At 45.8% G+C, this 26,483-nt stretch overlaps 2 protein-coding genes and 1 long non-coding RNA gene across 4 annotated transcripts in view; 2 read left to right on the forward strand and 1 right to left on the reverse strand.

Annotated features, from left to right (window-relative positions):
- Positions 1–9,258, forward strand: part of TBX20 (T-box transcription factor 20) — a 42,840-nt gene extending 33,582 nt beyond the window's left edge. For both annotated transcript variants that reach the window (XM_081931132.1, XM_081931133.1), the window contains exons 7-8: positions 5,672–5,784; positions 6,658–9,258. In XM_081931132.1, coding sequence (XP_081787258.1) covers positions 5,672–5,784; positions 6,658–6,998 — 454 coding nt within the window. In that variant the 3' untranslated portion in view covers positions 6,999–9,258. The remainder of the gene's footprint in view (positions 1–5,671; positions 5,785–6,657) is intronic.
- A 3,854-nt stretch (positions 9,259–13,112) lies between these two features.
- LOC309380982 lies at positions 13,113–17,655 on the forward strand. Its single transcript, XR_014173254.1, has 2 exons — positions 13,113–13,363; positions 17,150–17,655. It is a non-coding gene; the product is annotated as an uncharacterized lncRNA (long non-coding RNA).
- Positions 14,436–18,327, reverse strand: LOC309380919 (uncharacterized protein). Its single transcript, XM_081931151.1, has 8 exons — positions 17,718–18,327; positions 17,129–17,303; positions 16,429–16,570; positions 16,233–16,351; positions 15,952–16,101; positions 15,395–15,537; positions 15,127–15,241; positions 14,436–15,015 (listed from the first exon to the last, which is right to left on the reverse strand). Exons 1-8 carry the CDS (start codon positions 17,840–17,842, stop codon positions 14,875–14,877), a joined length of 1,110 nt encoding a protein of 369 aa, XP_081787277.1. The 5' UTR covers positions 17,843–18,327; the 3' UTR covers positions 14,436–14,874.
- Between the last annotated feature and the right edge of the window lie 8,156 nt (positions 18,328–26,483).

The raw sequence follows: 26,483 nt of genomic DNA on the forward strand, positions 1-26,483 counted from the left end.
ATTATTGTGCAGAGAGGGCACAAAACCAAGAGTGTTGTTAGAGAGTGACTTAGAGGTCCTAAGCCATGAATTTTGTGCACTAGGTTTGTGCCTACAAATGGTTCTCCGTTCACGTCAAAGGACGAGGAGCTCCATGTGTGCTTCGAGCTGTCCCATCCATTGAAGTGAATGGGGAAGTCATCTAGTGCTGGGACATATATATGTGCTCATGTGTGTGTTTATTCAGAGCTCTTGATTGGAAGCTATGGCTTCTATCAATCATGGAAGAAAAATATCTGTAGCATTTGTGACTGTTCTTTAGGATTGCTTTTAATGGATGGTGTTGTCAAAGTTTATCTTCAGAGAAAAATGGGATTAAGCATCAGAGGCAATGTATATCTGACTTATAAACATGCCCAAAGCTTTTCTAAAATTAAAGTAGAATTATACAATTATTCACAAAAATGACTGGCTCAATATGTATCATTTTTGAAAAATGTGCAGTTGTGCAGTCTAAAAACACCCTAGATTGAATTTCTGCCTCAAATTGCCATTGACGTATTTTTATGGGGTAGAATTGTAATAGGAAATATATTGATCTGCCTGCTGGTAATTTATAAAATTATCTGCATCTGCTTATGAAAAACACCATCGCAAGGTGGCGGTGTACAGTACAAGGTGATCTTGCAGCCTAAGAAGTTGTTGAGACATAAATGAGAGGAATCTTTGCCTCACTAAATTGGGTGACAAAGCTTCCGTTCACAGGTAGGGTCAGTCATGGTGCTGATCAGCTATTTGTGAAGAGAGCTGGATCCAGTCCACGCCTGTTCCCCATTTCTTAGCTTATATTTGTTTGGGACCATCAAAGTACTTCCCTAGTGGCTGCGCATGTTTCAACTGCATGTAGGAATTATGTGTTTTGTATTTGAAGAACATTTGGAAAGCAACAACGCATGGATTTTTGTGATTTCAGCCTGTGACCCCCAGGTTTTCTCACATATGTGCTAAATCGTGCATGGCTGAACTCTATAGGAGAGCAATTATTCATGTGTATGTAACAGGTATGGGGAACCTGCTATCTTCCCAGATGTTGTTTGACCTCAGCTCCTGCCATCCCCAATCCACCTGGCCCCGTAATCAGGGATGGAAGGAGCTGAAGTCCAATAATTTACAGGCTTTAATTTAGGTTTGTCATCCAAGTACAATGGTACCTTTGTTCTCAAACTTAACCCGTTCCGGGAGTCCGTTCAACTCCCAAAACTGTTTGAAAACCAGGGTGTGGCTTCTAATTGGCTGCAGGACCTTCCTGCACTCCAGCAGAAGCTGCGTCGGATGTTTGGCTTCCAAAAAACGTTCGCAAACCAGAACACTTACTTCCGGGTTTGTGGTGTTTGGGAGCCGATTTGTTCGACAACTAAGCCGTTTGAGAACCAAGGTACCACTACAATACCACTATAATATAAAAAATAAAAACAGAGAGGCTTTCTTCTGCAGTTACCTCTGTGCAGATGTTCACAGCGCCTCAAGCTCAGGGGCTGGAGCCACAGACGCAAGTCTCAAGTGGCCTCAGGTGATCTTGCCTTACAAACCGAAGTGGAGCTGATGAGCGCTTCCTGGCAGTGATCTCCATTAATGCCACAGGGTTCTTGCCCATGCTTGACAGAAATGAATGGAGGTTGGGTAGGCGCATGCTTGGCAAACTGTGCTGCGTTAGAGGTCAGGAACAGGAGACATTGGGGATGAGTCTGGTCCCTTGAGTATTGCCCACTGGCCCCTGACATGCCAATTTGCAGACAAGAGAGGAGTATAGGAAGGAGTTTTGCTGGTAATCCGGCGTGACAGATGAGTGGGACCAAAACCCCACCTTCTACCCCCTCCTTCGAGCACCCCCCACCATCAAAACCAGTAGCTGAAAAAGTAACTAAATGTTAACACAATGGAATATTTACTTCAAGGGAGTGTATTGAACCAAAGCCTGGAGAGCCTTGCTCATTGACTCCATGGCCTTTGTAATAACATGAAATGGGTTTTTTTGCATTTCTCCTTTTGCTAGAATCAGGGGGAAAGGGGCCATTCAGATCCATAATGTAACCAATGTAGCCTCTTTCTCTCCCCCCCACCCTTTCCCTTGTAAGATCTTCTGGGAGATAACGCTGGATGGCCACTGTCTTCAATCACTTAAAAGGGAATAATTCAATTATAGCCTCCTCTCAGTAGCAACTGCCATTGCTTTCTGTCCACTTCCAGTCCCTGCAAGTAAATTGCTTCAATAAGATTCCCCTCCCTCTCCTCCTTTCACTCTTACTCTCATTTCCCCTCTCCTGCAAGAGGCTTGTATATGGAATGATACCAGTGATATTCCAAGGACAAAATATTCTCGGCTCTTTTGTAAGGAGGTGGGATCACTGTGATGGATTTATTGCACTGTTTGGTAAACTGTCCTCCCCGTTTTATTTTATTTTTAAATGTAGTAGGCTTTGCTGAAAGGCAATGCATTTTTAGTTAGCTGAGTTACCAAACGTGGGTTCAGCAGGGATCTCTGCCAAAGGCTAGGTTTAAATGGCTTCAATTAACTGGATTGTCTATGGGAGCAGGGATAGACAGCTGATTTGAAGTGCATCAGGTCAGATTGGCCTTTGGGGAATCCTGATAGATAAAATGGCTTTGTTCATTAAATCAGTTCTCCTTCTTACTACTACTACTAAGCTTTCTAGCAGTGCAGCTGAAATCTATGTGATGTTTCTTGTTAAGTACCGTATTTTTCGCCCTATAAGACGCACTTTTTCCCCTCCAAAAATGAAGGGGAAATGTGTGTGCGTCCTATGGGGCGAATGCAGGCTTTCGCTGAAGCCTGGAAAGCGAGAGGGGTCGGTGCGCACCGACCCCTCTCGCTCTCTAGGCTTCGTGGACCTCTCCGCAAGCAGCGGGAGCACTCCAGCTGCTTGCGGAGAGTTGCCTGCATGCCAAAGCCTGCGCGTGCTGAGCTCAGCGCGTCCAGGCTTCGTGGACCTCTCCGCAAGCTGCAGGAGCCAGCGCTGGGCTCCCGCGGCTTGCAGAGAGCTGCCTGTTTGGGGACTGGGGTCGGGGGAAGCTCGGGCCTCCCCCGCCCTAGCCCCACGCCTGGGGGGGGAAATAATTTTTTTCCCTTTATTTCCCCCCCAAAAAACTAGGTACGCCTTATGGGACGGTGCGTCCTATAGGGCGAAAAATACGGTATTTGAAAAAATGAAATGAAACTTTGGGTGAATTCTGTACTCATAGTGAACACACAGAAAAAGAAGCAAATTGCTTCTCTGCCCTGCTGCATGAGTTTAATCAGAATCATTACAAAAAACCTGTCCCATGAGAATCTGAGGCAGACTGGCTCAAAGCGACCCAAACTGCAGTCACTCTAGCACAGTGGGGTCAAAAATAAATACCATCCTCTATCATAATCTCCTGACTGTAAAATCTACAGTGAGTGGTAGTCATTGAATTCTGCGTCCTCTGGCTTGTGATGCTTTGGCAGCTCTGGAAATAATCTGGCTCACGGCCAGGGAGAATTTACACAATTATGTGCTAGTGCAAGGGTAGGGAACCTCAGGTCTGGGGGTGGCACTGAATGTGGCCCTTCAGACTTCTTTATGTGGCCCCTGGGACTCTGCCCTGGTTATGCTTTTTGCATATCTCTTCCTGGCCATACTCCACAAATGCTTTTGCTTGGCTGTAATGCGTCTTTGCGCGGGTGGCGCTGTGGGTAAAACCTCAGCGCCTAGGACTTGCCGATCACATGGTCGGTGGTTCGAATCCCCGCGGTGGGGTGCGCTCCCGTCATTCGGTCCCAGCGCCTGCCAACCTAGCAGTTCGAAAGCACCCCTGGGTGCAAGTAGATAAATAGGGACCGCTTACCAGCGGGAAGGTAAACGGCGTTCCGTGTGCTGTGCTGGCTCGCCAGATGCAGCTTAGTCATGCTGGCCATGTGACCCGGAAGTGTCTGTGGACAGTGCTGGCTCCCGGCCTCTAGAGTGAGATGAGCGCACAACCCTAGAGTCTGTCAAGACTGGCCCGTACGGGCAGGGGTACCTTTACCTTTTTAATGTGTCTTTGAACAGTGACAAATGCCTTTTTCTTGCCTGGGTGGAAGACGGAGAGGAGTAGTAGTAGTAGTAGTAGTAGTAGTAGTAGTAATAATAATAATAATAATAATAATAATAATAATAATAATAATAAAATAATTTATTATTTATACCCCGCCCATCTGCTGCGTTTCCCCAGCCACTATGGGCAGCTTCCAACAAAACACTAAAATACAATAACCTATTAAACATTAAAAGCTTCCCTAAACAGGGCTGCCTTCAGATGTCTTCTAAAAGTTTGGTAGTTATTTTTCACTTTGACATGTGGTGGGAGGGCGTTCCACAGGGTGGGTGTTGTGTGTTGAAAGCTCTGACTATTGCATTGCCTACTATACAAAGCTTCTGGCCATGCTCCCCACTGAGACGCAGTCCCACAGAAGATTATGGGGAGCTAACTTTTCCAGCCCTAGTGGTGCAAGTATTTAGCTATGTTTGTGTTCTGGCCGATTCCCATCCCCTGGTGTCCTGGCATTATTCTATTGTCCAATCTATAATAACCAGGTAGAGTTACGATTTTTCCTCCTCCACCACCAACAATATCACCCAGTGGGTGAAAATAATCTACTGTGTTAGGCTGTGGGTACAAGTACAAACTAGGATGTAACTCTGCATGATCTTCTGCCCTTACTAAGCCTCCCAGTAACAGGTTTATTATCTGCTACTTTGAAAGCTTCTCTCAATGTTCCAAACTGAAAAGAAAGTATGTGTGATTTGGATGTTATTTTAATAATTGTCAGCATATACGCGGGTGGCGCTGTGGGTTAAACCACAGAGCCTAGGGCTTGCCGATCAGAAGGTCGGTGGTTCGAATCCCCACGATGGGGTGAGCTCCCGTTGCTCGGTCCCTGCTCCTGCCAACCTAGCAGTTTGAAAGCACATCAAAGTGCAAGTAGATAAATAGGTACCGCTCCGGCGGGATGGTAAACGGTGTTTCCGTGAGCTGCTCTGGTTCGCCAGAAGCAGCTTAGTCATGCTGGCCACATGACCCGGAAGCTGAACACTGGCTCCCTCGGCCAATAAAGTGAGATGAGCGCCGCAATCCCAGAGTCAGCCATGACTGGACCTAATGGTCAGGGGTCCCTTTACCTTTAACATGCCCTTTAAGATCCTTTCTATGCCCCCATCGTAACTGGGGCTCTTGCAACTCTGTTCTAGTCTATGAGGTACTCTATTTTACTGGGTACCCCATAAAGTCAGTTTTCAGCGTGACTTAACTCAGTCCTGGTGTTTTTTACGGAGATATCTGAAAGGGCCTTCAGTTCAAAATAATCCAAGCACATGCTTCCATTGTATGTCCATCGAACGGCCTGCCGAAGACATTTTGACACCTGAGGTAAACCACAAAATGCCCCGCTTTCCCACCAGGGGAACGTGAAGTGAAGATTTACATCGTGAACAAGATGAGGGGATAAAGATCTAAGTCTGAATTTGCTGTCTTTGTGCATCCTGCCACCTGAGGCAGTGGCCTCACCTTGCCTCTTGACTGGGCTGGCCCATATTAGGAGTAGAGGGAGCTATTAAAGAAGTGCATAGATGGCTTTCACTCTGTTGCTAACGTGGAATGTTGTCTTTCGCAGAGAAAGCGTTGAGAGCCTTATTCAAAAGCATTCCTATGCACGATCCCCCATCAGAACCTATGGCGCAGAGGATGAAGTTCTGGGAGACGAGAACCAAGCAGCCCAAAGCAGAGGTAGGAGAACATCTGATCTTGAAGAGCAGAGGTTCAAGATCAGAACCTTTGGTACTTTCAAACGAGCCCACAATTTGGAAAGAGGAGGTACCCCTTCTTCCATGCGATTCCTGTATCATTGTGAATCTGATTATGCACAATGCTTGGAATCTGCGTGCCCTCTCCTTTTCTTTATCAATTATTTGTAAATGATCCAAGATAAATAAATAAAATGATAATAACCGGCCCCTTGAAGAAAATCAGCTGTGCCTGCTGTGCATGTGGCAGTGACCCCTTTTAATAATAATAATAATAATAATAATAATAATAATAATAATAATAATAATAAAATTATTTATACCCCGCCCTCCCCAGCCAAGACCGGGCTCAGGGTGGCTAACAACCAATATAAAAACAAATTGATTGAAATACAACTTAAAAACAAGATTAAAATACAACATTAAAATATTAAAATACGGCTTCATTTCAATGGAAACTCAAATCAAAAACTTTTTTGGGGATGGTAATGTCACGTCGTCACCAAGGCTAACTTTCCAGACTGGTCCTACATGGGCCAGAAAAAAGCCAGGCAAGTCCCCAAATAGGAGTTCCATCACAGAAGGAAAATGAAAGAGGGGGAGGGGATCAGGCTGATTCCAAGCCAAAGGCCAGGCGGAAGGCCCTGCAGAAAGAAATCAGATCCCGCAGGGCCCAGGTCTCATGAGACAGAGCGTTCCACCAGGCCGGAGCCAGTGTTGAAAAGGCCCTGGCTCTGGTTGAGTATGCCCCCTAACCTCATGTAGTCTTGCTATGGCAGCCCCATTACTTACATCAGTTGGTACATTGGATTTAGTTGCCCTTATGCAAACCTCCACTCTTTCCCTTTGTTTGCAGGATCAGCTTTTACCACTTCCGACAACCTGCCCCTCAGTTCCTGGGTCTCGTCGACATCAAGTTTCCCGGGATTCCAACACCCGCAGTCCTTGACCGCTCTTGGTTCCGGCGCTGCGTCCATAGCCACGCCGATTCCTCACCCGATCCAAGGCTCCCTGCCCCCATACAGCCGCCTGGGAATGCCTCTAACCCCTTCTGCCATCGCCAGCTCGATGCAGGGCAGTGGCCCGACGTTCCCTTCTTTCCACATGCCCAGGTACCACCACTACTTTCAGCAGGGTCCTTACGCAGCGATCCAGGGACTGCGCCACTCCTCTGCGGTGATGACCCCTTTCGTATGACTGACCTAAGGCAAGAGAAGCCAAGACTTGGCAGGCAAACCAGCCTGGGCCTGTTGGGAAGGCCCAGGGCAAAACGACTAAGACAACCAGCTTGCATAAAGGCATTGTGGAGTTAGATCCCTCCTCTTGAAGGATCCATGTTAAGGGATGGTTAAGGGAGCTTGAGTGGCTCCGAAAATGGGCATGGCCCAAGGGACTCCAAATGTTTGCAAGGTCTCTAATTAAACACTGAACGATCTGAAGGTGCATCATAACCACTAGATGTGAGGCTGCCATCATGCAGCAGTGTATAGTTTGAATTGTGTATAGACTTCCCCTCCTGACAGAGGCCAAAGAGGCAATACTGTGCTGATAACTTCATTGCTTTTTATGAATGGGGGGGGGGGATATTTGTTGCTTTGAGCATGTTTAGGCTACTTCAGCATTAAGCTCGCTATGAAAGAAACAGAAGGAAAAGACTGCACCATTCCCTTCCCCGTGCCATCCTTTAAACTCCTTTATTTTAAATATGGAATCCAGTTAGTTAAGAACACTGGGCATAATCCGCTGGAATTCCTCCTGCATGAGCCTTGTTTGAAATGAATGGAAGCTGTTTCACCAAACCATAGATAGGGTTAACCACAGTTTGCAGAGTTCAGATGACAGAACATGCCAACGGTTCATATAGCTCAGGTGTTTTTTTCTTGGATACTGACAGCAGCAGGGAGGACTGATGGTAAAACAGGGTGACGGAAGATTTCTCTGCATTCTGTTATTTTATTCACAGCTCATTGCAAATGTTGGGACAATTTGTGGGGTACTAATCTATGGCGCCTGTCACATGCACCTCACTCTTACCATCTGCAATGGCGATATATCTGGAACTGGTGAGGTTTAGCACCGTGTTACTTTGAAGAACATTGTACAAGGCTGAAGAGCAGCAGTTTCAGGCTTCACCTGTCTGTTACTCAGCCCTGATCCATAAATGTTGCTCTGGGGCTGGATCTTATGACTAGATCCCATGCCTGCCCAGTAATTTGGTAGGATCGTATAAGCAGTATTGATACCAGTGTCTGTGGGCCATATTGGGTGTGTTCATGTGGTCCCTGGGGGCCTAGTTATTTATTTTTGTACTTTTCCATCCTGCCTTTCTTCCATCATGGAACTCAAGGTAGGATACATGGGATTTCCAGGTGATTTCCCATCTGGGCATATGCCAAAACTGCAAGATGGCTGCATCATGCAGACCCAGAGCACACCCTTAATTGATCACCAGACATTATTGGAGCATTGTCGGAGGCCACAACAGATAACTGACAACTCTGTTGATCTGACATTGTATCTACAAGGCTTACCTGTGCTAGAAAAATATGTGGCAGAGGGACATTTAGAAGTGGGAGGTTGTTGGCACCTGCTGTTGTTCACCTTCAAGGCCTTCTTCCTTGCATAATTGTATTTTGGAACAAGAGGTGAGACATGAAGCATTTCCTTTCCCTGATTATTATGTAACGCAGAACACTACAAATTCAGTAGATAGGCATCAAGAGTTTCTGTAATGAGAACGAGCATGGAAAAAGTCAAAGAGGTGCATCGGTGTGTGGTCCTCGCTGAAAATTAGAAAAAAGCAATAGGGAAAACCTCAGTCCTAGAAGGATGATAAAATCCAACCCACTCCCAATCAGACGCTCTGAATGGGAACACGTATTTGTAATATGGAAAGACCCAGAGGAGCAGAAAGCCACACCTCAAGATGAGTCAACAATGCCCCAACCAGCATTTTTTCAATTCATTGTTTAAGCAAGTTCCTAGCTAAAGAACTGAAAACATTGAAACTACATTCTAAAAGGCCCAATAAATTTTCAGTTCTCTTGATTTCTGATTCCATAGTATGAAGATTATCCTGGGGGCTGCAAAGGATTGCAACCTTGGTGTTGCCCAATCCTGTTGAGAAAGATCTAGAGAACGTTAAGGGAGGGTGGCATCACAAAACCATTAGCTGTATGGGGCTGCTTAAAACCGACTCTCTGGCTGCTCTGGAGAGCCTGTAGTGTTTAGGATCTGGCTCTGCAATGAGACAAGCATTACATTACCATGTTCCCAGAACCCAGTGGTTGTTGGCACTCAACAGTAGGTGGCGTTAGAGCCAAGGACAGGCTGAGACAACTAATTATCATTTTGTCCACACCCTTCTTGCTGCCGAGTTCTATAAGACCAACAGTGAGTCATGGTGTAGTGGGGGGCAGTTGCCCCGGACACAAAATTGTTAGGGGCGCAAAATTTCAACACTAGGCATGTGCATGTGTCCTCCATCCGTTCTCTCCATCCCACCTGCTATTCATGGCCCCGGGCACAGGCAACCCACGCTATGCCACTGACAAGTAAGTAAGAAGGTAGGTAGCAGGAAAGTGAGAGCAGAGTGAAGTTGTGGGGCACTGTCCCGTTTGCCCTAATGGACCTACGGTTTTGCCCTAATGAATCTACTTGCAAACCCATGGAAGGAGGTTGGAAATGATGGTAGAAACTGCTTACCTGACAGTGATGGGAAAGAAGACCAAACAATCGGTTCCTCCCCACAGGTTCGTAGTTGCTGCAGTTGGTTCATCCTAAGCCTAAGGGCTGGTGATTTAAACCAGACTTAGGGGCACATATAGTTTATCTGCCAATTGTGGGCAGATAAACACTGAAACAGCTGCTCAAAATAGTGGGCGCAGTAGAAGACTTCGTGAGGCTGTTAGGCACACATCAAATTTCATGATACAGTGGTACCTCTCAAGACGAAATTAATTCGTTCTGTGAGGTTTTTTTGTCTTGTGAATTTTTCGTCTTGCGAAGCACGGATTCCCATAGGAATGCATTGAAAAAGAAAAAGGAAACAAACTCACAAGACGTTTTTGTCTTGCGAAGCAAGCCCATAGGGAAATTCGTCTTGCGAAGCAACTCAAAAAACGAAAAACTCTTTCATCTTGCAAGTTTTTCGACTTACGAGGCATTCGTCTTGCGAGGTACCACTGTATAAGTAAGGGTTGCCTCTTCTCATTTCTGCAAAACGTGTCATGTCCCACTTGCATGTGTTGAGCATTTCCCAGTACAGTGGTACCTCGGGATACATACGGGAGTCGCGTAGGCAGCGCGGGCTGTCAAAGCGGCAGTCAGCACAGTGGTACCTCGGGTTACAGATGCTTCAGGTTACAGACTCCGCTAACCCAGAAATAGTACCTCGGGTTAAGAACTTTGCTTCAGGATGAGAACAGAAATCGTGCTCCGGCGGCGCGGCAGCAGCAGGAGGCCCCATTAGCTAAAGTGGTGCTTCAGGTTAAGAACAGACCTCCGGAATGAATTAAGTACTTAACCCGAGGTACCACTGTACTGCAGACATTGGACAGCAGCTGCACCTGAGCACTGAAGCTGTTGGACTAGGATGCCTTTAGGGTTGGGGAGTCAGCTAAACCTTTTCCTTTTCACTTTTTCAACTTGCTTTTACCACAAAGTCAGATTCTTTGTTTTCCCTGCTCATTATTTGCAGTAAATATGGTTCTGGTACTTCCTGAATCTTAACGGGATGAAGGGTTTATTTATGACAATTTCTGGTTTAAAAGATCAGGGTTTGATATTGTTTTAAAATACTGAAGAAAGTGATTTCAGTCAATAATTGTGTTACTTTCTAAATAACTTCTTTTAAAAATGATTTTGGACAAAAAAAATACAGATTGCTGTATTTTAGCTTTGGCACATTTTAAACGAGCATTTAGTTTCTTACTGTAATACCAGAAATAGGAGGAAAGTGTTTCTGTAAACATAGGGAAAGTAAAAACTGGAGGTAGTCTCTCTTAACAGAATGTATTACAGGTCTGTTTGCTGTGTTAAATGGTTTAAATTAATTGTGTGAACACATTCACCATGTAATGACGTGTGTGCGTGCGTAATTTGGGAGGTGAGGGCAAAATGTTTTACGAAAAAGAAGTTGAGTATGTAAGACTGCAATCCGAAATCCACTTATCTGGGAGAAAATCCCATTGAGCACAATGGGACTAATATCTGTGTCGAAGTGTATAGGCTTGCACTGCAAATTAGAAAACAATATCCAGCATCAACAACCAAAAGATTCTTTTTAAGTGCAATATATTTATTTCTGCCAGAAATATAATATCAACATGATGTGATATTTCAAGCACTAAATGTGATTTGTAAACAGCTTAAAATGATTATATATAAATATATATATATATATATCACAAAGTTGTACATAAGTGCAAATGTGTGGATATTCATTTTTTCCTTTCATTAAAATACTGGGATTTTTAAATATGGTATGTGTTCATTTGTTCAAGCTTGTTTCGATTTTAAACCATTTGACATACAGTATTTTTTAATGGCCATGCAGAGCACCTGCTGGCTACCAGCACCCCAAAGTCAAGACCCAAAGCAGGACTTGAGGGCAAATAGGCCTCTCTCGTGTTTATATTCCCTAGCTGGTATTGAGAGCCAAACTGCCTCTGTTCGTGGAAGCAGCAAGTATCCATCTTGATTAGTAAAGGTAAAGGGACTTCTGACCATTAGGTCCAGTCGTGGCCGACTCTGGGGTTGCAGCACTTATCTCGCTTTACAGGCCGAGGGAGCCGGCGTACACCTTCCGGGTCATGTGACCAGCATGACTAAGCCGCTTCTGGCGAACCAGAGCAGTGTACGGAAACATTGTTTACCTTCCCGCTGGAGCGGTACCTATTCATCTACTTGAACTTTGATGTGCTTTCGAACTGCTAGGTTGGCAGGAGCAGGGACCAAGCAACGGGAGCTCACCCTGTTGTGGGGATTCAAACCGCCGACCTTCTAATCAGCAAGCCCTAGGCTCTGTGGTTTAACCCACAGCTCCACCCGCGTCTTGATTAGTAGCCACTAATTACTCTCTCCTCCTTGGATTTGTCTAATGCCCAGTGCCAGATTTACGTATAATATGCTAAACAAGCTATAGCTTAGGGCCCCACTCTTTTGGGGCCCCCCAAAAAAATTAAAGAAAAAAGCAACTGGATGTACATTTCCAAAATATAAGATAAAAAAAACAAATAAAATAAAACCTACATACAGCTTAATAATTATTTCACTATTAATATACTTCTTCTTAATTGTATTTCCGTTCAACAATTACTTTGATAAAATGCATATTTTGTTATGTGCAAATGGCCTTAGATACCTATTAGGTCCATAAATTACCATATATCATATATTGAACACAAAAAACAGGCAATTTGTTGCTGACAAAGGACAGCTGGACATATAAAGGGCCCCATTGCCTTCAGTAGCTTAGGGCCTCATCAAACCTAAATCCGGCCCTGCTAATGCCCATTTAAAGCCATCTAAGTTGGCAGTCGTCGCCATGTTCTGTGGTAGTGAATGCCAGATAGTGCAGGCCTGATCCTGCGGTATCTCCATTGGGGAGGAACAAGCTTGGTGGCCAACCAGTGGCACATGCCATTTTTTGAGAGACCTTCTCCTTTGCCCTTTTAATCACACGACTCCCTTTTTATTTGTGTTTTAGCTCAACAGAGCTAATTTGGCACTGGAATCTAGATAAATTTCAGTCTGGGTTTGGTAAGAAACAGCATCTGTACAAATCCAGTTGCACAGCACCAAGGGGCACTGTGGCGTTTGCCCTCCTAGGTGGGTCATAAGGAAAGGGTTAAATGAGTGTGAAGTGATTGGCCGGTGGGAACCCAAGGGGAGGAGTTAGCGTTACAGTTGGAGTTGTTGGGAAGTCAGTTGGGAGTTGGAGAAGGAAGAGGGAGAATAAGTCTGTGGGTTGGTCTAGTTTTGATGTGTGAGAGCGAGAGAAACTGTTAGGAGGAGTCAGATAGGCAGTTGGGATGATCAGTTAGAAGTTATTAGGAAGGTATAGGCCGGTATAGAAACTAAGGATAAGAAACTGACAAGAAAAATGATCTGAAACCCTAAACTTGTTCATGCTTATAAGATAAACTTGATTATTTGTTAACAACTGTCTGGACACAGTGTGCACCCAAGAGAAATGGGCTGGTGGCAGCGGGGAAGTGATCATAGTGCTGGCACAGGGATCAATAGACCGTCAAACGTGCGGAGACCCTGTGTGATCGCCACCGGCACCTATAAACTGGGCCTGGTGACTGGCTCTTCATTAACACAGAAGGCAGGAAGCAGATTTTTCTGTGTGTGCTGCTTTCCCTTAGTCTACATTTCTGTTCTCCTCTGACTTGGTTCACCCAGTGGTATATAGGGCCATGGTAGGAACAGAGGAAACTGCCATATATTGAATTAGACCATCCATCAGGGTCTTAGCCAGACTCCACTGTGCCTGTCCTGTACTTTCAGGCACAGCCTATAATGAAGGTGTGGAGGGGTGTGTGTGTCATGGAGAGGTTATTTCCCCTTGTCTGACTTCTAGGATATCTTAGTCCTATTTTTCCTGAGTCGAACATTGTAATGGGCAGAGGGTGCCTCCCTGAACCCATGCTTTCCCTTGGGACTCCTCCATACAACTTGTTTACAGTACAGTATTGAGTATTCATCCTGATTTGCTTGCACAATGTTTACACAGAGGTTGGACCATGTCCTTTCTTCATCAAGCATTTGTTCTGCTTAGCGGGAGGCTATACAAGAAGGAGCAGCCATCCGGATTTGCTTGTGCAGTGGTTATTTTAAAGTTTTTTAGGGACTTAATTACCCTTTCTATACCACTTATCAGAAAATGTTCAGAAAACTAAAGCAACAACAGACAACTTAAGCAGCAGCCATTTTGGAGGGGGGGAAAGTCTTAACAGTTAAATACAGAAATGCCAAAAGTTAAATACAAAAAAAGATAGATGTCATCTCTCTTCCCATTAGTTAGTTGTTTATCCCACATCTGTTCCTCTTCTAACTGCAAAAAGTCTGGCTTAAAATAATAATAATGAATTGATTGCCTCAGAGCACCAGAGTGCTTTAAATCCACTTTAACTGTGCACACCTACATTCCTGGTACATGACTGAATCTCTCCTGCAAGATACTGATGGTCTGGAGGTGACCCCAGGCAAAAAAACAAATGGCCTTTCAGCATCTTCACACCAGCAGCTTTTATTAAAATTGGCCACATGATGGCATTGTTGCACCACTGGGGTTGTGAGCTGGAGGGAACAGTCTTCCACTAAGGAGCTCTCATTTTAAAGGAATGAACGTTAAGCGGAAGAATAGCATAACCTAACAAGAATTGCCTTTGGATTCAACCAACCAGCCATGAAATCTAGCCTTCTGCCTCCAACAGTGCTAAACAAGGAAGCTCATGAGAGATCTAAACCTCGTCCCGGATCACTTAGTTCCAATATTTGCTAATCAGATATGCGTTGCCTCTGAATATGATGGCAGGAACACAAGGACAGACAAAGACCTATTGAAACCTTTTGATTCAAAGGAGCCGTCAGAATATGTACAGATGAGAAAGGTACAGGTATATATTCTACTGATAGATATAATTTTCCATGAATTTGTCTCCTTTAGAAGATGGCTCTTTTAAGGACATTTAAGCTTGTGGCCATTGCTACCTTGAAGCAGCAATTAACTCTGCAAGTCAGATTTACTGCATGTACGGTATCTGTCCTGCATCCGCTGCGCTCACAATTTTACAAGTCAGACCTTCAACAGAGTGTTGCCTTGTATCCCCAGCCTTTTGAAGGAAGAAGAACTTTTGTTCAGGGCTCCAAAGAGGAATTTTGCCCTCCCTTGGATTAGGCCAGTTTTACCAGGAGGGTCATTGTCACACACTCAAATTCCTTCCCCATCCTTGCTCTCTAGCAGCTGCCTGAAAGAGAGCCTCCCTTGGACAATCAAGCTAGACTGGAAACGCCCAGAGCTTGAAGGGAAAATGACTCCATTGGCGCCTTTGCAGCACACTACTCACCCGAGGAATTCCTGGTCATAGTGGAAGTTGACAACTATCCCCAGGAGAGCGATCAGAAGCTGTGGGAAGTTCCGGCGCACAGCTCTTTTGTATTTCTTCATCCTGAAGGTGGTGTGCAACAGGCTGGTGAGATGTTCCTGGAAGAGAGAGAGGTGCAAGTCTCTTTCCCTGCTTTTGTGCAGAATACAGAAACCCCTCGATATCACCCTGGGAAGAAGGAAGCCAGAAAGCAGGTGGTTGGTTCTTACCACTTGGGTGGCAGATTCCGCCAAGGGGCTTTGGTAAAGCTGCTCGGCCATGAGATGGAGCAGTTGTTCTTGGTCGGCCGATGCCAAAACCTCCTTCCATATTCTCTGGCAGCCTCTGTGAATGCAAAAACAAGAGCAACGCTCAAATCCAAGTCTCCTGCTTGCTGCTGTGCCCCAGAGAGAGGAAATGGCAGCTAGGGCTTTCTGAGCAAGCTCTGCAGCTTGCCAACCTTTCCCTTAGCCCAGTAGAACTTGGAGGGCTCCATACCTGAAGGGAAACTGGAGGAGGTATTCAACCACTTTCTCCAGACTGTGGTGTGACAAGATGGAGAAAACGAAGATGGCCATGTTTCTGCCCTCCACTGTAGGCCCCTGGGTGAATTTGTAGAAGGCCTCCAGCAGCACCTCCACCTGTCAGAGAAAAGGGAAGGGTTCCTTGGAGAGTAAAAGGAAGCAGGGCTGTCTGCAGGCAGATCCCTCCATCCCTCATCGAAAGAGGGACCCTTGACCTGTGCCACCATAGACATCTTCCTTCAAAGGTACCACTCAGGGTCCTTGAGAGTACTGGACCCAGGCAGCTCCAGGGCACCAGTTCCCCTATCCATTGTGGGCCAAGAGAAGAAGCTTGCCCGTCTGCTCCCAGAAGGAGGAGGATTCCCCATTCTTGAACCCATGTTTCTCAGGACCCTTGGCTGAGCTTCTTGTCCTGACATTGCCAGGCCCCTCTCAACAAACATGTGTCCCTGGCCACCCAATGGCATGAGGTTGCCTCCCCTACACCAAAGTGGAGATTCTTCTCCTCTCCTACCTTTGCAGACATCTTACCTCTACTACTTTGCCGCTAAACTGCTTGATGAACTCTTGCAACAGGTGGGAGATATCCAAGGGGTTGAAGCTGCTCTCAAGAACCAGGTTGCTGGCCAGGAAGCACATGGCCTCCAAGAGCTGCTCCGCAGGGAGAAAGGCGCCAAAGACCTGAAGCAAGAGACGAAGGTCAGAGATGCCCACAGGGCAGGGCTGGGGAGCAGAAAGCCCAGGGGCTTTCTCTGTGGGACCCAGAACATGAGGCTTGAGAGACCGCTGTGCCTTGTGTGACAGCGACTTACCTTGGCAAGAGAGTAGCAGTCATTGATGAACAATGCAGGAACCGGACTTCTGGTGGAATTGAGGACCTTCTGAGCTCTGATGATGAGTGTTTGGTTCCTGGACGTTCGTGCCAGCGTCTCTGCAAAGGAAAGCCAAAGGGTTAGTTCAGGTCTTGCTCACCCCACCCCATGCTGGGATTAATTCTTCCAGTCTTACCTTCTTTGCACCGCAAGATGGGCAGAAGATGGCAGAGGGTCTCTGCTGCCCGCTGCCTGCACTCCGGGTCTGGATCCAATGCGCACAGACAGGAAATGGCCACCAGTTGGCCAAGGGAGGACGCAGGAAGCACTGCCGATGGCTGAGAAGAAACCCAGAGAAGGGACTGATGAGAGAAGCAACCCATCACCATTTTTCCTATAACATTTTTTTTTAAAAAAAGCTTTATTACAGTCACAGACCAGGATAAAAAACAACAACAACATATAAATAAAATAGCAATTTTTAACTGATAAATGTTGAAATGTTGGAGCAAATAAGGACAAAGAAACAAGCATAGGATAAAACATCTGAATAAAATACAAGATTAAACACGGATAATGGAAGGATAAAAACTGATAATTAAAACATTTTTATTAAATCTTCAAAACATTCCAAAACATTTAGCATCCTATACAGAAAAAATCAATTTCTTTTTTACTTCCCACCCCTCTTTTCCTGATGTTTGCTTTTTACGTCTTTTCTCAGCTGTTTTACTCAGTAGGATTCATTCTGCTATGGCCCAGCTCTGTTCTCAAAATTGGGTATGTACTGGGATGCCTGATTGTCCTTAGGGCAACTTGCAGGGTGGGCCTAGAAGTGACAGCCTGAAAGCCTTGACAGCCCTGCATGGTTGCAATGCTTTGCTTCAGTAACTCACATATTCCTGGATCTTCTGCAGGAGGTCAGAAAGATCTCGGATCGCCTTCCTTCGGACTATCTTCTTTCCACTCTTCATCGTGGTGATGACATCCGTAAGTCTGGCCTTCAGCTGGTTCTTGCTGAAGCCTTCGGGAGGAACATCAGCCACATCTGGAGAACCTGTGGTTGGGATGCTGAGGGGAGAGAGAAGTAGCACTTATGTCAAAAGGTTTTATTGACTCCCATCCTTCAAAGACCCCTAGTACCACCACCATAAAAATGGACGGGGGCGGTGGCTTTTGAAAGCAATTTGTTATGTACTGAGTTCAATAGGATTCAGAATGCAGCAGTCTGATTGGTCCACAGGAGCCACCCAATCCAGCTCCAGGTGGAAGTGAATCCGCAACCTGATTGGCCTACAGGAGAATCCCAGAATTAGCCAATCATGTGGGGCCCATTGTGTAAATAATGTATATAAAGCAGACATTCTGGGGGAACTTCCATTCCTCCTCACCACTATGAGCTGAATAAAGAGCATGAAATCCACTCTCGACTCTGAGTATATTTCACAATTGATGATTGGGGGCAGGGGATTAGCACAGCATTACCTTAGAGGAAGATCCTCTCCTTCTTCCAGACTCATTTCCGAGATTTGATCCTCATCGAAATCAATTCCCTGTCCATGAGAAAGAGAAACATCAACGTCAGAATGTGAAGAATGGATCAGACCCATTCATGTTTTTGTGTTGATCAGGAAAGCGCAGGCAAGATAGGTTGGGAAACAAACTGGAAATCTCTGTCCTCCATTTCCTTAGAGACCTTATTCATCCATTCATTCCTTTAGAGCATTTGTACCCCTCTCTTAAGCCAAAAACGCTCCAAGAGAGCCTTCCATGAAATCAAATGCAAGAAACTCCCTAATCGCAGACTTCTATTGTAAGAAACAATCTGACCAATGGAAATACAACACACAAGGAAAGGGTGCAAGGAGGGGAGAGGAAAAAACAACTCACAAACTCAGGCCCCTGGGTCTAGAATGCTGTTCTCATCTCTCCCACAGAGGCAGCCTGATGAAATGAAATGGCTGCCACCAGATGCCAGTTGGGGGAGAGGAGGCCTCAGGGAGCTGGCCTGTCTCAGCAGAGCCCATGGCGCTGTTTCTCATCCATCCTTCCTCCAGGAGCGGAGCTCCGCCAGGCCTCCTGTCTCTCCCTCGCCTGCCCCCAGGAGCAATCCTCCCCTATGATGGACTCTGTGGGCAGCAGAGCTCCCTGCATCAGCTCTGCAGAAAAACCAGATCCATCCAGCCCCCGCTTCCCCTCCACTGGGCCGGCTGCTCACGCTCTCTTTCCTTCTTCTGTTTTTCCCTTTCCCTCCAAACTATAGTACAAAGATAACATCCAGCATGTAGAAATGGAAATGAAGCCTCTCCCAGATGCACATGTACAGAAATCAGAAGGAATCCTCTGTTCAAAAAAATAGTCAATCGACTGCAATATAGAACACTAAATTTTCCTTTTGGGCATTCCTTCTCCCCTTCCAACAACTTGGGGAAAGCTCAACCCTTTCTTTGACTTTGGATAGCTCTTTGCCAAACTTGGTGATACCATTGAACTAGGTTCTAGAGTTAGGTCCCCTGGCCATGGCAACCTCCACTTACCTCCAGGAGTCTTTGGGACGCCATCTTCTAATGTAGTGACTGAGCACCGGTCACTACAGGCCACCTCTGCAAACCTTGAGATGCTGAAGATGCAGTAACCTCAGTTCAAATGGTCACAAGCTCCGTTGCTAGGCAATGGCCCTTGGGAACATGGAATTCCCGGCCTCAGTGCCAAGGTTCTAGGAGAGTCTGTGAGGCCTAGTGGTTAAAGGTAAAGGTAAAGGTACCCCTGCCCGTACGGGCCAGTCTTGCCAGACTCTAGGGTTGTGCGCTCATCTCACTCTATAGGCCGGGAGCCAGCGCTGTCCGCAGACACTTCCGGGTCACGTGGCCAGCGTGACAAGCTGCATCTGGTGAGCCAGCGCAGCACACGGAACGCCGTTTACCTTCCCGCTAGTAAGCGGTCCCTACTTATCTACTTGCACCCAGGGGTGCTTTCGAACTGCTAGGTTGGCAGGTGCTAGGACCGAACGACGGGAGCGCACCCCACCGCGGGGATTCAAACCGCCGACCTTTCGATCAGCAAGTCCTAGGCGCTGAGGCTTTTACCCACAGCGCCACCCGCGTCCCGCCTAGTGGTTAGAACAGTGTGAATGCCATGCAACTCAAGGGTGATTTGTATATATTCTTTGAAATGTACAGTTTAATCCTTTTTCTATTACTTTCATCCTGCTTTGCAGACTCTTGTTGTCTCCTAAAGCAGCTGACATTGATTTAAAAGAAGGTGAGACAAGTCCTGTCCTCAGGTTTGGAAAGTCCAAAGACACCGAATGGAAGGGATGTGGAGGAAGAAGGCAGAGGAAAAGCCCCTTTCCCAAGGCCCAAGGAGAGGCCTGAGGTGTCCCCAGGCAAGTCCTGTCCTGCTGGGGCCAAGCTGACCTTCCCCACCCACAGCTCTTCTTGGACAGAGACACAGCAATTGACCCTGTAGGCCTTCATGCCCAACTTCAAGGGGGCTGTGGGGCTCAAACCCCTCTCAGATACCCCACAGGGTGGAGGTTGATCTGGGCCCCACAGGCAGCAACAGGCAGTGCCTGGCAAATGCTCCCCACCTGCTGAATTTCTAACTGCCAGAATAATCGTAAATGTAGAAACCAATTCAAAATAGAAGGAAGAAAAGGGGGAAGAGATAACCACCAATTCTGCTTCTCTTCTTCATGGAGCTTTGCCTCCAGCTGGCAAAACCCCTCATCCCCCTGAGAGCTCCAATATAGGAAGGTTATAATGCAGGCATCCCCAAATTCAGACCTCCAGGTGTTTTGGGACTACAATTCCCATCATCCCTGACCACTGGTCTTGTTAGCTAGGGATGATGGGAGTTGTAGTCCCGAAACATCTGGAGGGCCGAGTTTGGGGGTGCCTGTATATGGTGCTTTAATGCCCAGGAAATGGCATGTGGTGGTGATTATTTATAAAATTTGCATGTCACCCTTCATGTGGGCCATTTCAGTGACTGAACCCTCAAGGTAAGAGGGTTCCTTTGCAGCCTCCACACAATCCATTCTAGAGGTGGAAAGGAGCCCAGAGACCCCTTAGACCCCCAGCGAAAGGTTGAGGGAGATGGAGCTTTGCAAGCAGAGGCTGCTGCTCCAGGAAAGGTCTGGCTGCTTCTCTGGTAGCCATTGGCATCACGCGCTGCCCACCCCAGAAGAGCCTACTGGCTGATGAGCTCTATTGGCTAGCCTGGAGTGTCAATCAGCCAGCTAGGGAGGGAGGGAGAGGTACGCTGCACAAGACAAGCAAGTTAGGGTGTGGGGAAAAACTTTTACATTTTATTTCTTATGACTTCAAGAACATGACCAAAGGCATCCCAAAGGGAGCAGGGACTCTGTGCCGCTGAAACAGGACCAATCCATCTTTGGAAGGCCAGGTGGCCACCCCAGCTGGGGGTTTGCTCCTGGATGAGGACCTTCTGGCTCCAAGGGACCATCGTGACGGTCAAGGCTGTCTTGAGCATATGTGGCATCGGGGTGCAAAGATCTTCCCAGCACCCCCCGCCCCCCGGTTTCCCAGTCCCAGAAATGCAGGAGGGTGGAGCCGGCCGGCCGGCCGCCTCAGCGCCTTGCTGGCTCACTCGCCCCCAAACTCACGGCGCAGAGCCACCCGCAGCAGAAGAGCCTGCTGTGGCGCTCCGACAGATGGGCGCAATCTTCCCTGGACTCAACTCTGGGGCCCCAGACTCTCAGCCTGTCGCCCCTGAGAGCCCAGCGCCCGGGTGCCCTGCACCCCTAGTGCCTATGGGTAAGGGAACCTCTCTCAGCCAGCTCCGTCCAGCCAGGCCACAGCCTTGCTGCATACCTAGGCATTCTCCAAAGTTTATAGAAAACAAACCCTTATTTTCTGTGCCCCTACTTTGCTTCCAATCTTATAGGTACTTAATCACCTGAGTTCACTATTACAGGGAGTTATGATTTTATAGTTCCAAGTTCCAGCACTTTGAGAAGCAGAAATGACATTTTGTTCTCCCCGTAATACAAGGAATGATACCCAACTAAATCATACTCAGAGTAGATCCACTGAAATCAATGGGCTTCGGTTAATTAAGTGCATTGATTTCAATGACTCTATGAATAATATTGAATATCAGCCCACATTTTTATGAATCTATATCATGTTCTTCCCTTAGTCAAAAAGTTCTTTGAGCATAGGGGGAAAGACAGCTGTTTCTTTTCTAACACACTATTTGATTCTTGTTGTGGTTTAATCTTAACCAGAGATCCATTATAGACTGAATTGAAATAACTGGGGCATTCTCATTTAATAAATAAATGCTTTTTGTAATGCCCCTTCCCAAAATACCATATTTACTCGAATGTAATGTGCCATCGAATATAATGCACGCCCTAATTTTTGCAACGTAATTTGGCAAAAAAAGGTGTGCATTACATTCGAGTAAATACAGTATATCATTTAAAAATAAAAACTGGCCACACCCATGTTTACACTTTAGCCATACCCACTTCCATATTTCAACCACTCCCACTTTGGCAAGGAGCCTCAGTCAATGTAGTTGTTGGCCTGAAAAAAATTGGCCATCCCAGGTACTAGAGTAATACAGAATCATTTGAAGATAGGAAACATTTATGGTATTTCTTAAATGCTACATTAATATAGTTTTGCACACAGTGCCATCTGTTGGTTATACTGTGTAATCCTCATATACTGCAGAAACATTCTACTAGCACCTGTTAACTATGACTTTTAAGCTACACATTCTGTAGTAACTTTGCGTTGGAAAGAATAAAAAATAGATCTGTCAACTGATTAAATATGCTTAGCTTAATCAACTGGATTTTAGTTGAGTGACGTATTAAATGAACAGTACAAAGCTAGATAAATGATCAAGCTGTTGTAAAATCCCATGGAAGTTCAGACACTTAACTGGTGGTGGAACTCTCGAAGAGGTTACACATCTAGCTATCAGTGATTTGCGTGGAAATTTTTTCCGGTGCTTAATTTTTCTTCCACTATACAAAATGTGAACATGGTAACCATTTACTGAGCGATAATTTACCACAATGTGCATTTAACCATTTGACAAGCCAGAATAAAAATGTAACAATAAATAAATTTATATTGTCCTTCCAGTCACTTTTATTGTCTTTTTTGCCATAACAAGATATTGTCACATATCAGGTATGATATAACTGTCTATAGCTTTAAAGGACTATGGCAAGAACTTCCCGTGCCTGCATAAATTTCCATCTCCCTCTTTGAGCACATACAAGCACATTATGCAGCGTGACAGAGAATCCATCAGTCTTTCTTTCTGTTTAAAAAGGCAAACCTCATTTGGCTGAGCTGGAATACTTTATTTAATATCCTGCAAAATATATTGTAGTCATAGGCTTTTTCAAAATAGCTGGGGCAAATGAAATGACTGAATTCATTGCAAATAATATTGTTCTATTTATACTATACAACACCTTCCTGTTGAAAATAATGCAATACAAATATACACCTGGCTTCATAGTCACAATTTAAAATGCCGGTAGCTCAGCAACTTCTCTTTCAAGTCTGTTTCTGAAATTCTTTTGTAATAAGACAGCTGCTTTAAGATCCTGTATTGAATGTCCTGGGAGACTTCTGTGTTCTCCTACTGGCTTCTCTGTCTTGTGATTCTTGATGTCAGATTTATGTCTACTTATCCTTTGGCGTAGGGTTTGGCCTGTTTTTGGGATGCGGGTGCCGCTGTGGGTTAAACCACAGAGCCTAGGACTTGCCGATCAAAAGGTTGGCAGTTCGAATCCCCACAACGGGGTGAGCTCCCATTACTTGGTCCCTGCTCCTGCCAAGCTAGCAGTTTGAAAGCACGTCATAATTGCAAGTAGATAATTGCTCCAGCGGGAAGGTAAACGGCGTTTCTGTGCGCTGCTCTGGTTCACCAGAAGCGGCTTAGTCATGCTGGCCACATGACCTGGAAGCTGTACGCCGGCTCCCTCAGCCAGTAAAGCGAGATGAGCGCCACAACCCCAGAGTCGGTCACGACTGGACCTAATGGTCAGGGGTCCATTTACCTTTAATCAGTGCGTCTCACTTACCAGCCCCTTTATCTTTACCTTTGGCCTGTTTATATATATATATGTATGTATGTGTGTGTGTGTGTATATATATATGTGTGTGTGTGTGTGTATGTGTTAATTATATTATGACCGGTACCAACATTGTTAGCTTTTTGGTGCCACAACAGGCCCCTGAAAGCTTAAGGGTTTTTAAGTTGGTGACTGTTAACTCATTCTATTTCCATGTGTTGTTGCTTTTATAACTGTCATTTATTTGTTCTGTTGAACTGTTTCAAAGGCAGATTTAGAGCTGTGTGAGCTAAGTGCAGGTACTGGGCACTGAACCAAGGCTGCCTTCTCAAAGCTTGGGTAAGAGAGGGCTCTAGAGCCTTCCGACCGCCTTCCCAAAGCCTAGTCAGCACTTTCCCAGTTTTGGGGAGGGGGTGGGAGGGCTCTAGGACCCTATCAGAACCCCCCCACCTCTTTCCCAAAGCTGGGTGCCTCCTTACCCAACTGACTCTTCTGGGTTTTTTTAATCGATTAGTGTATTTTGTTGTTGGCATCTGTCTGTCCTGAGAGACAATGGAGTGTGCCTCAAGGTGAATACTGGAGAATCACGACACCTGCTGTAGCTTCCAAGACTGGTAATTCGTAACTGCTGCTTCCTGCATTGGTTTTGCTGTGTTAGAGGCAATGTCTTGGACAGTGTGTATGGAGGTCTCAGGACTCAGATACCACACATTAGTAAAGAAACAGCGATTTGAATGTGCTATAAACATGCAAGACCAGATGGCACCAGATGAGTGTTGTCAAGGTGTTGTCAGTGGCTCCCAGCTGGTTGCCAAGGAAAGTATAAAGACAAGAAAAAGTTTCTCACAGTCCTATTTTATTTCAGTTTTTACAGAGAGAGGCTAAGAACCCAGCCTCTTGGATAATGGGGTTGTCCCGAGTGAATCTTCAACACCCCCTGTGTCTCTCCCACTTCCACATTCGTCATCATCATCACCTCCTCTACAGGTGCCGCTAAGTGTCCTCTGTCTTTGAGGTCTTTGCTCTCCTACTTTTAAGTCTCGCCGGGTTCTGGGAGATGGAGGGTCTGGAATGCTTTCTAGTGAAAATGCGTCCGCCAGCTGCTGCTCCAGTTCTGCCTCCTCCTCCTCCCCTCCCATGATTTTCCCAACTTTCCCCCTCCTCTGCCTCTGAGCTGCGACCTCCCGCAAACCCCTGTTGTAAATCTATACTGTCTTCCTCCTCCTCCCTGGGAAGGTCAGGATGGAGAGGCGGTCTCCACCATTCCTCCTCCGCCCAGTCCCTGACAAGTATAGCTGTAAGGCAGCAGAGGTTTAGGTTCAGAGTTTTCCTTCTCCTAGATGGGCTCCCTTCCCAGGTTGACAAGCCCCATCTGCCCCTCTCTTTCCTCTACAGCACATGCAGAACCTGTCTTCTTGAATAAGGGACCCACTATTGGTCTCATCAGGGGACGTGGATGCCACAGAGCTTAGGACTTGCCGATCAGAAGGTCAGCGGTTCAAATCCCCGCGACGGGGTGAGCTCCCGTTGCTTGGTCCCTGCTCCTGCCAACCTAGCAGTTTGAAATCACGTCAAAGTGCAAGTAGATAAATAGGTACCACTCCAGCGGGAAGGTAAACGGCGTTTCCGTGCACTGCTCTGGTTCTCCAGAAGCGGCTTAGTCATGCTGGCCACATGACCTGGAAGCTGTATACCGGCTCTCTCGGCCAATAAAGCAAGATGAGCGCCGCAGCCCCAGAGTTGGCCACGACTGGACCTAATGGTCAGGGGTCCCTTTACCTTTACCTTTATTGGTCTCATCCACTCAACCCACCGAAGTCTGTCTTCCTATTCCTAACTCAGCAACAGGCTGGATTTAGAAGGCGATTGGGCTGGATCCGGCCCCCAGGCCTTAGTTTGCCTACCCATGCACTACATGGTTCGCAAATGTTCTCTTCTGCACCCCCCACCTTGGTATCTGTGCATATGCAGGGTGGGTTATCCATGTTTTTAATAAGCGAATAATGCCCTCTGGTCATTTGAATAATGCATCTGGAGCTTTTTGCTCTGAAAGCACCCACTTGCAATGCCTATGCGGTCTGCTTGTAACACACCATGTGCAGGATTGCATGGCTGTTCTGCGAGAGGCTGTGGATGGTTCTGCCTCAAGGCAGAAGACTGGATTAGATGGCATTTTGGTTCGTTCTGACTTTGATACTATAATGACCAGCTCCAGGCAATTATCCATGCATGATGACAGTATTAGCCTTTAGCCACCACACAGAAAATTAAGCAGATAAGCAAGCCTCAATTATTTTCCCCAGCACAATTACAAACAGAACCTATATGATAAAGAATCTATTAAAATAGAATCTCATTTAAAGGCCAACTGGTATGAATGTAATTTATTCTAAGATGTATAGTGATTAAATATTTAATTTTATGTACACCCATGTATAGTCTGTCACAGTGATTGTTACAGGCACTTTTGTTTTGCTTTGTAAACCTGAAAAAAACAGCCTCCAGCCAAGCACAGAACATTATTGTTTTTCTCAGAAATGCATACAGTGATATAACAAAGGCTTTTCAAGAGATCAGTCCAGCCAGGAAGAAAAGAATTCTTCCAAACAGAAGCACAATTTCAAGCTGCTTCCCAATGACCTATTTACTGGGCATTCATCCTGATTTGTTTGCACGAAGTGTGCATAGAGGTTAGACAAGGTTGCATCAAACAATTATTCTCTCACCCCTTCTAGTGCATTTACTTATCACGAGAAGTCTTATTTGGGGGGCGGGGAAAACTCTCGCTAATCGACTTCAACCATGCAACCCAAATTTGCTATTCTGTGATTGAATCCCACCTGAAAATGGGGACTGTCTAGAAGTGCCCTCAGACCGGGGTTGGATGTTGAGCACCTAGTCCCACTAAATTCAACAGGAATGATTCCCAGGGAAAGTCTGTGTAGAACTGCAGCCTGAATATATTCATTTGCAAGATTTATTAGATGCCATTCCAAAACAAATGTATGTGCAATTAAATAACTACGTTAAAATTCAAAATCAATCTTCTTCTTCTTTTTTAAAAAAAGTAATTAAAATGGGATCGTTTATAAGCGTAGAGGCTTTGTGTTATGGATCTGTCCATTAATCAGCTTTGAATATTCAGTATAAAAACAGGAATGCTGCTGATTAGGAACTTGCTC

The sequence above is a fragment of the Podarcis melisellensis genome (assembly GCF_964234715.1).
Source record: "Podarcis melisellensis genome assembly, chromosome: 12".
Taxonomy (NCBI): Eukaryota; Metazoa; Chordata; class Lepidosauria; order Squamata; family Lacertidae; genus Podarcis; species Podarcis melisellensis.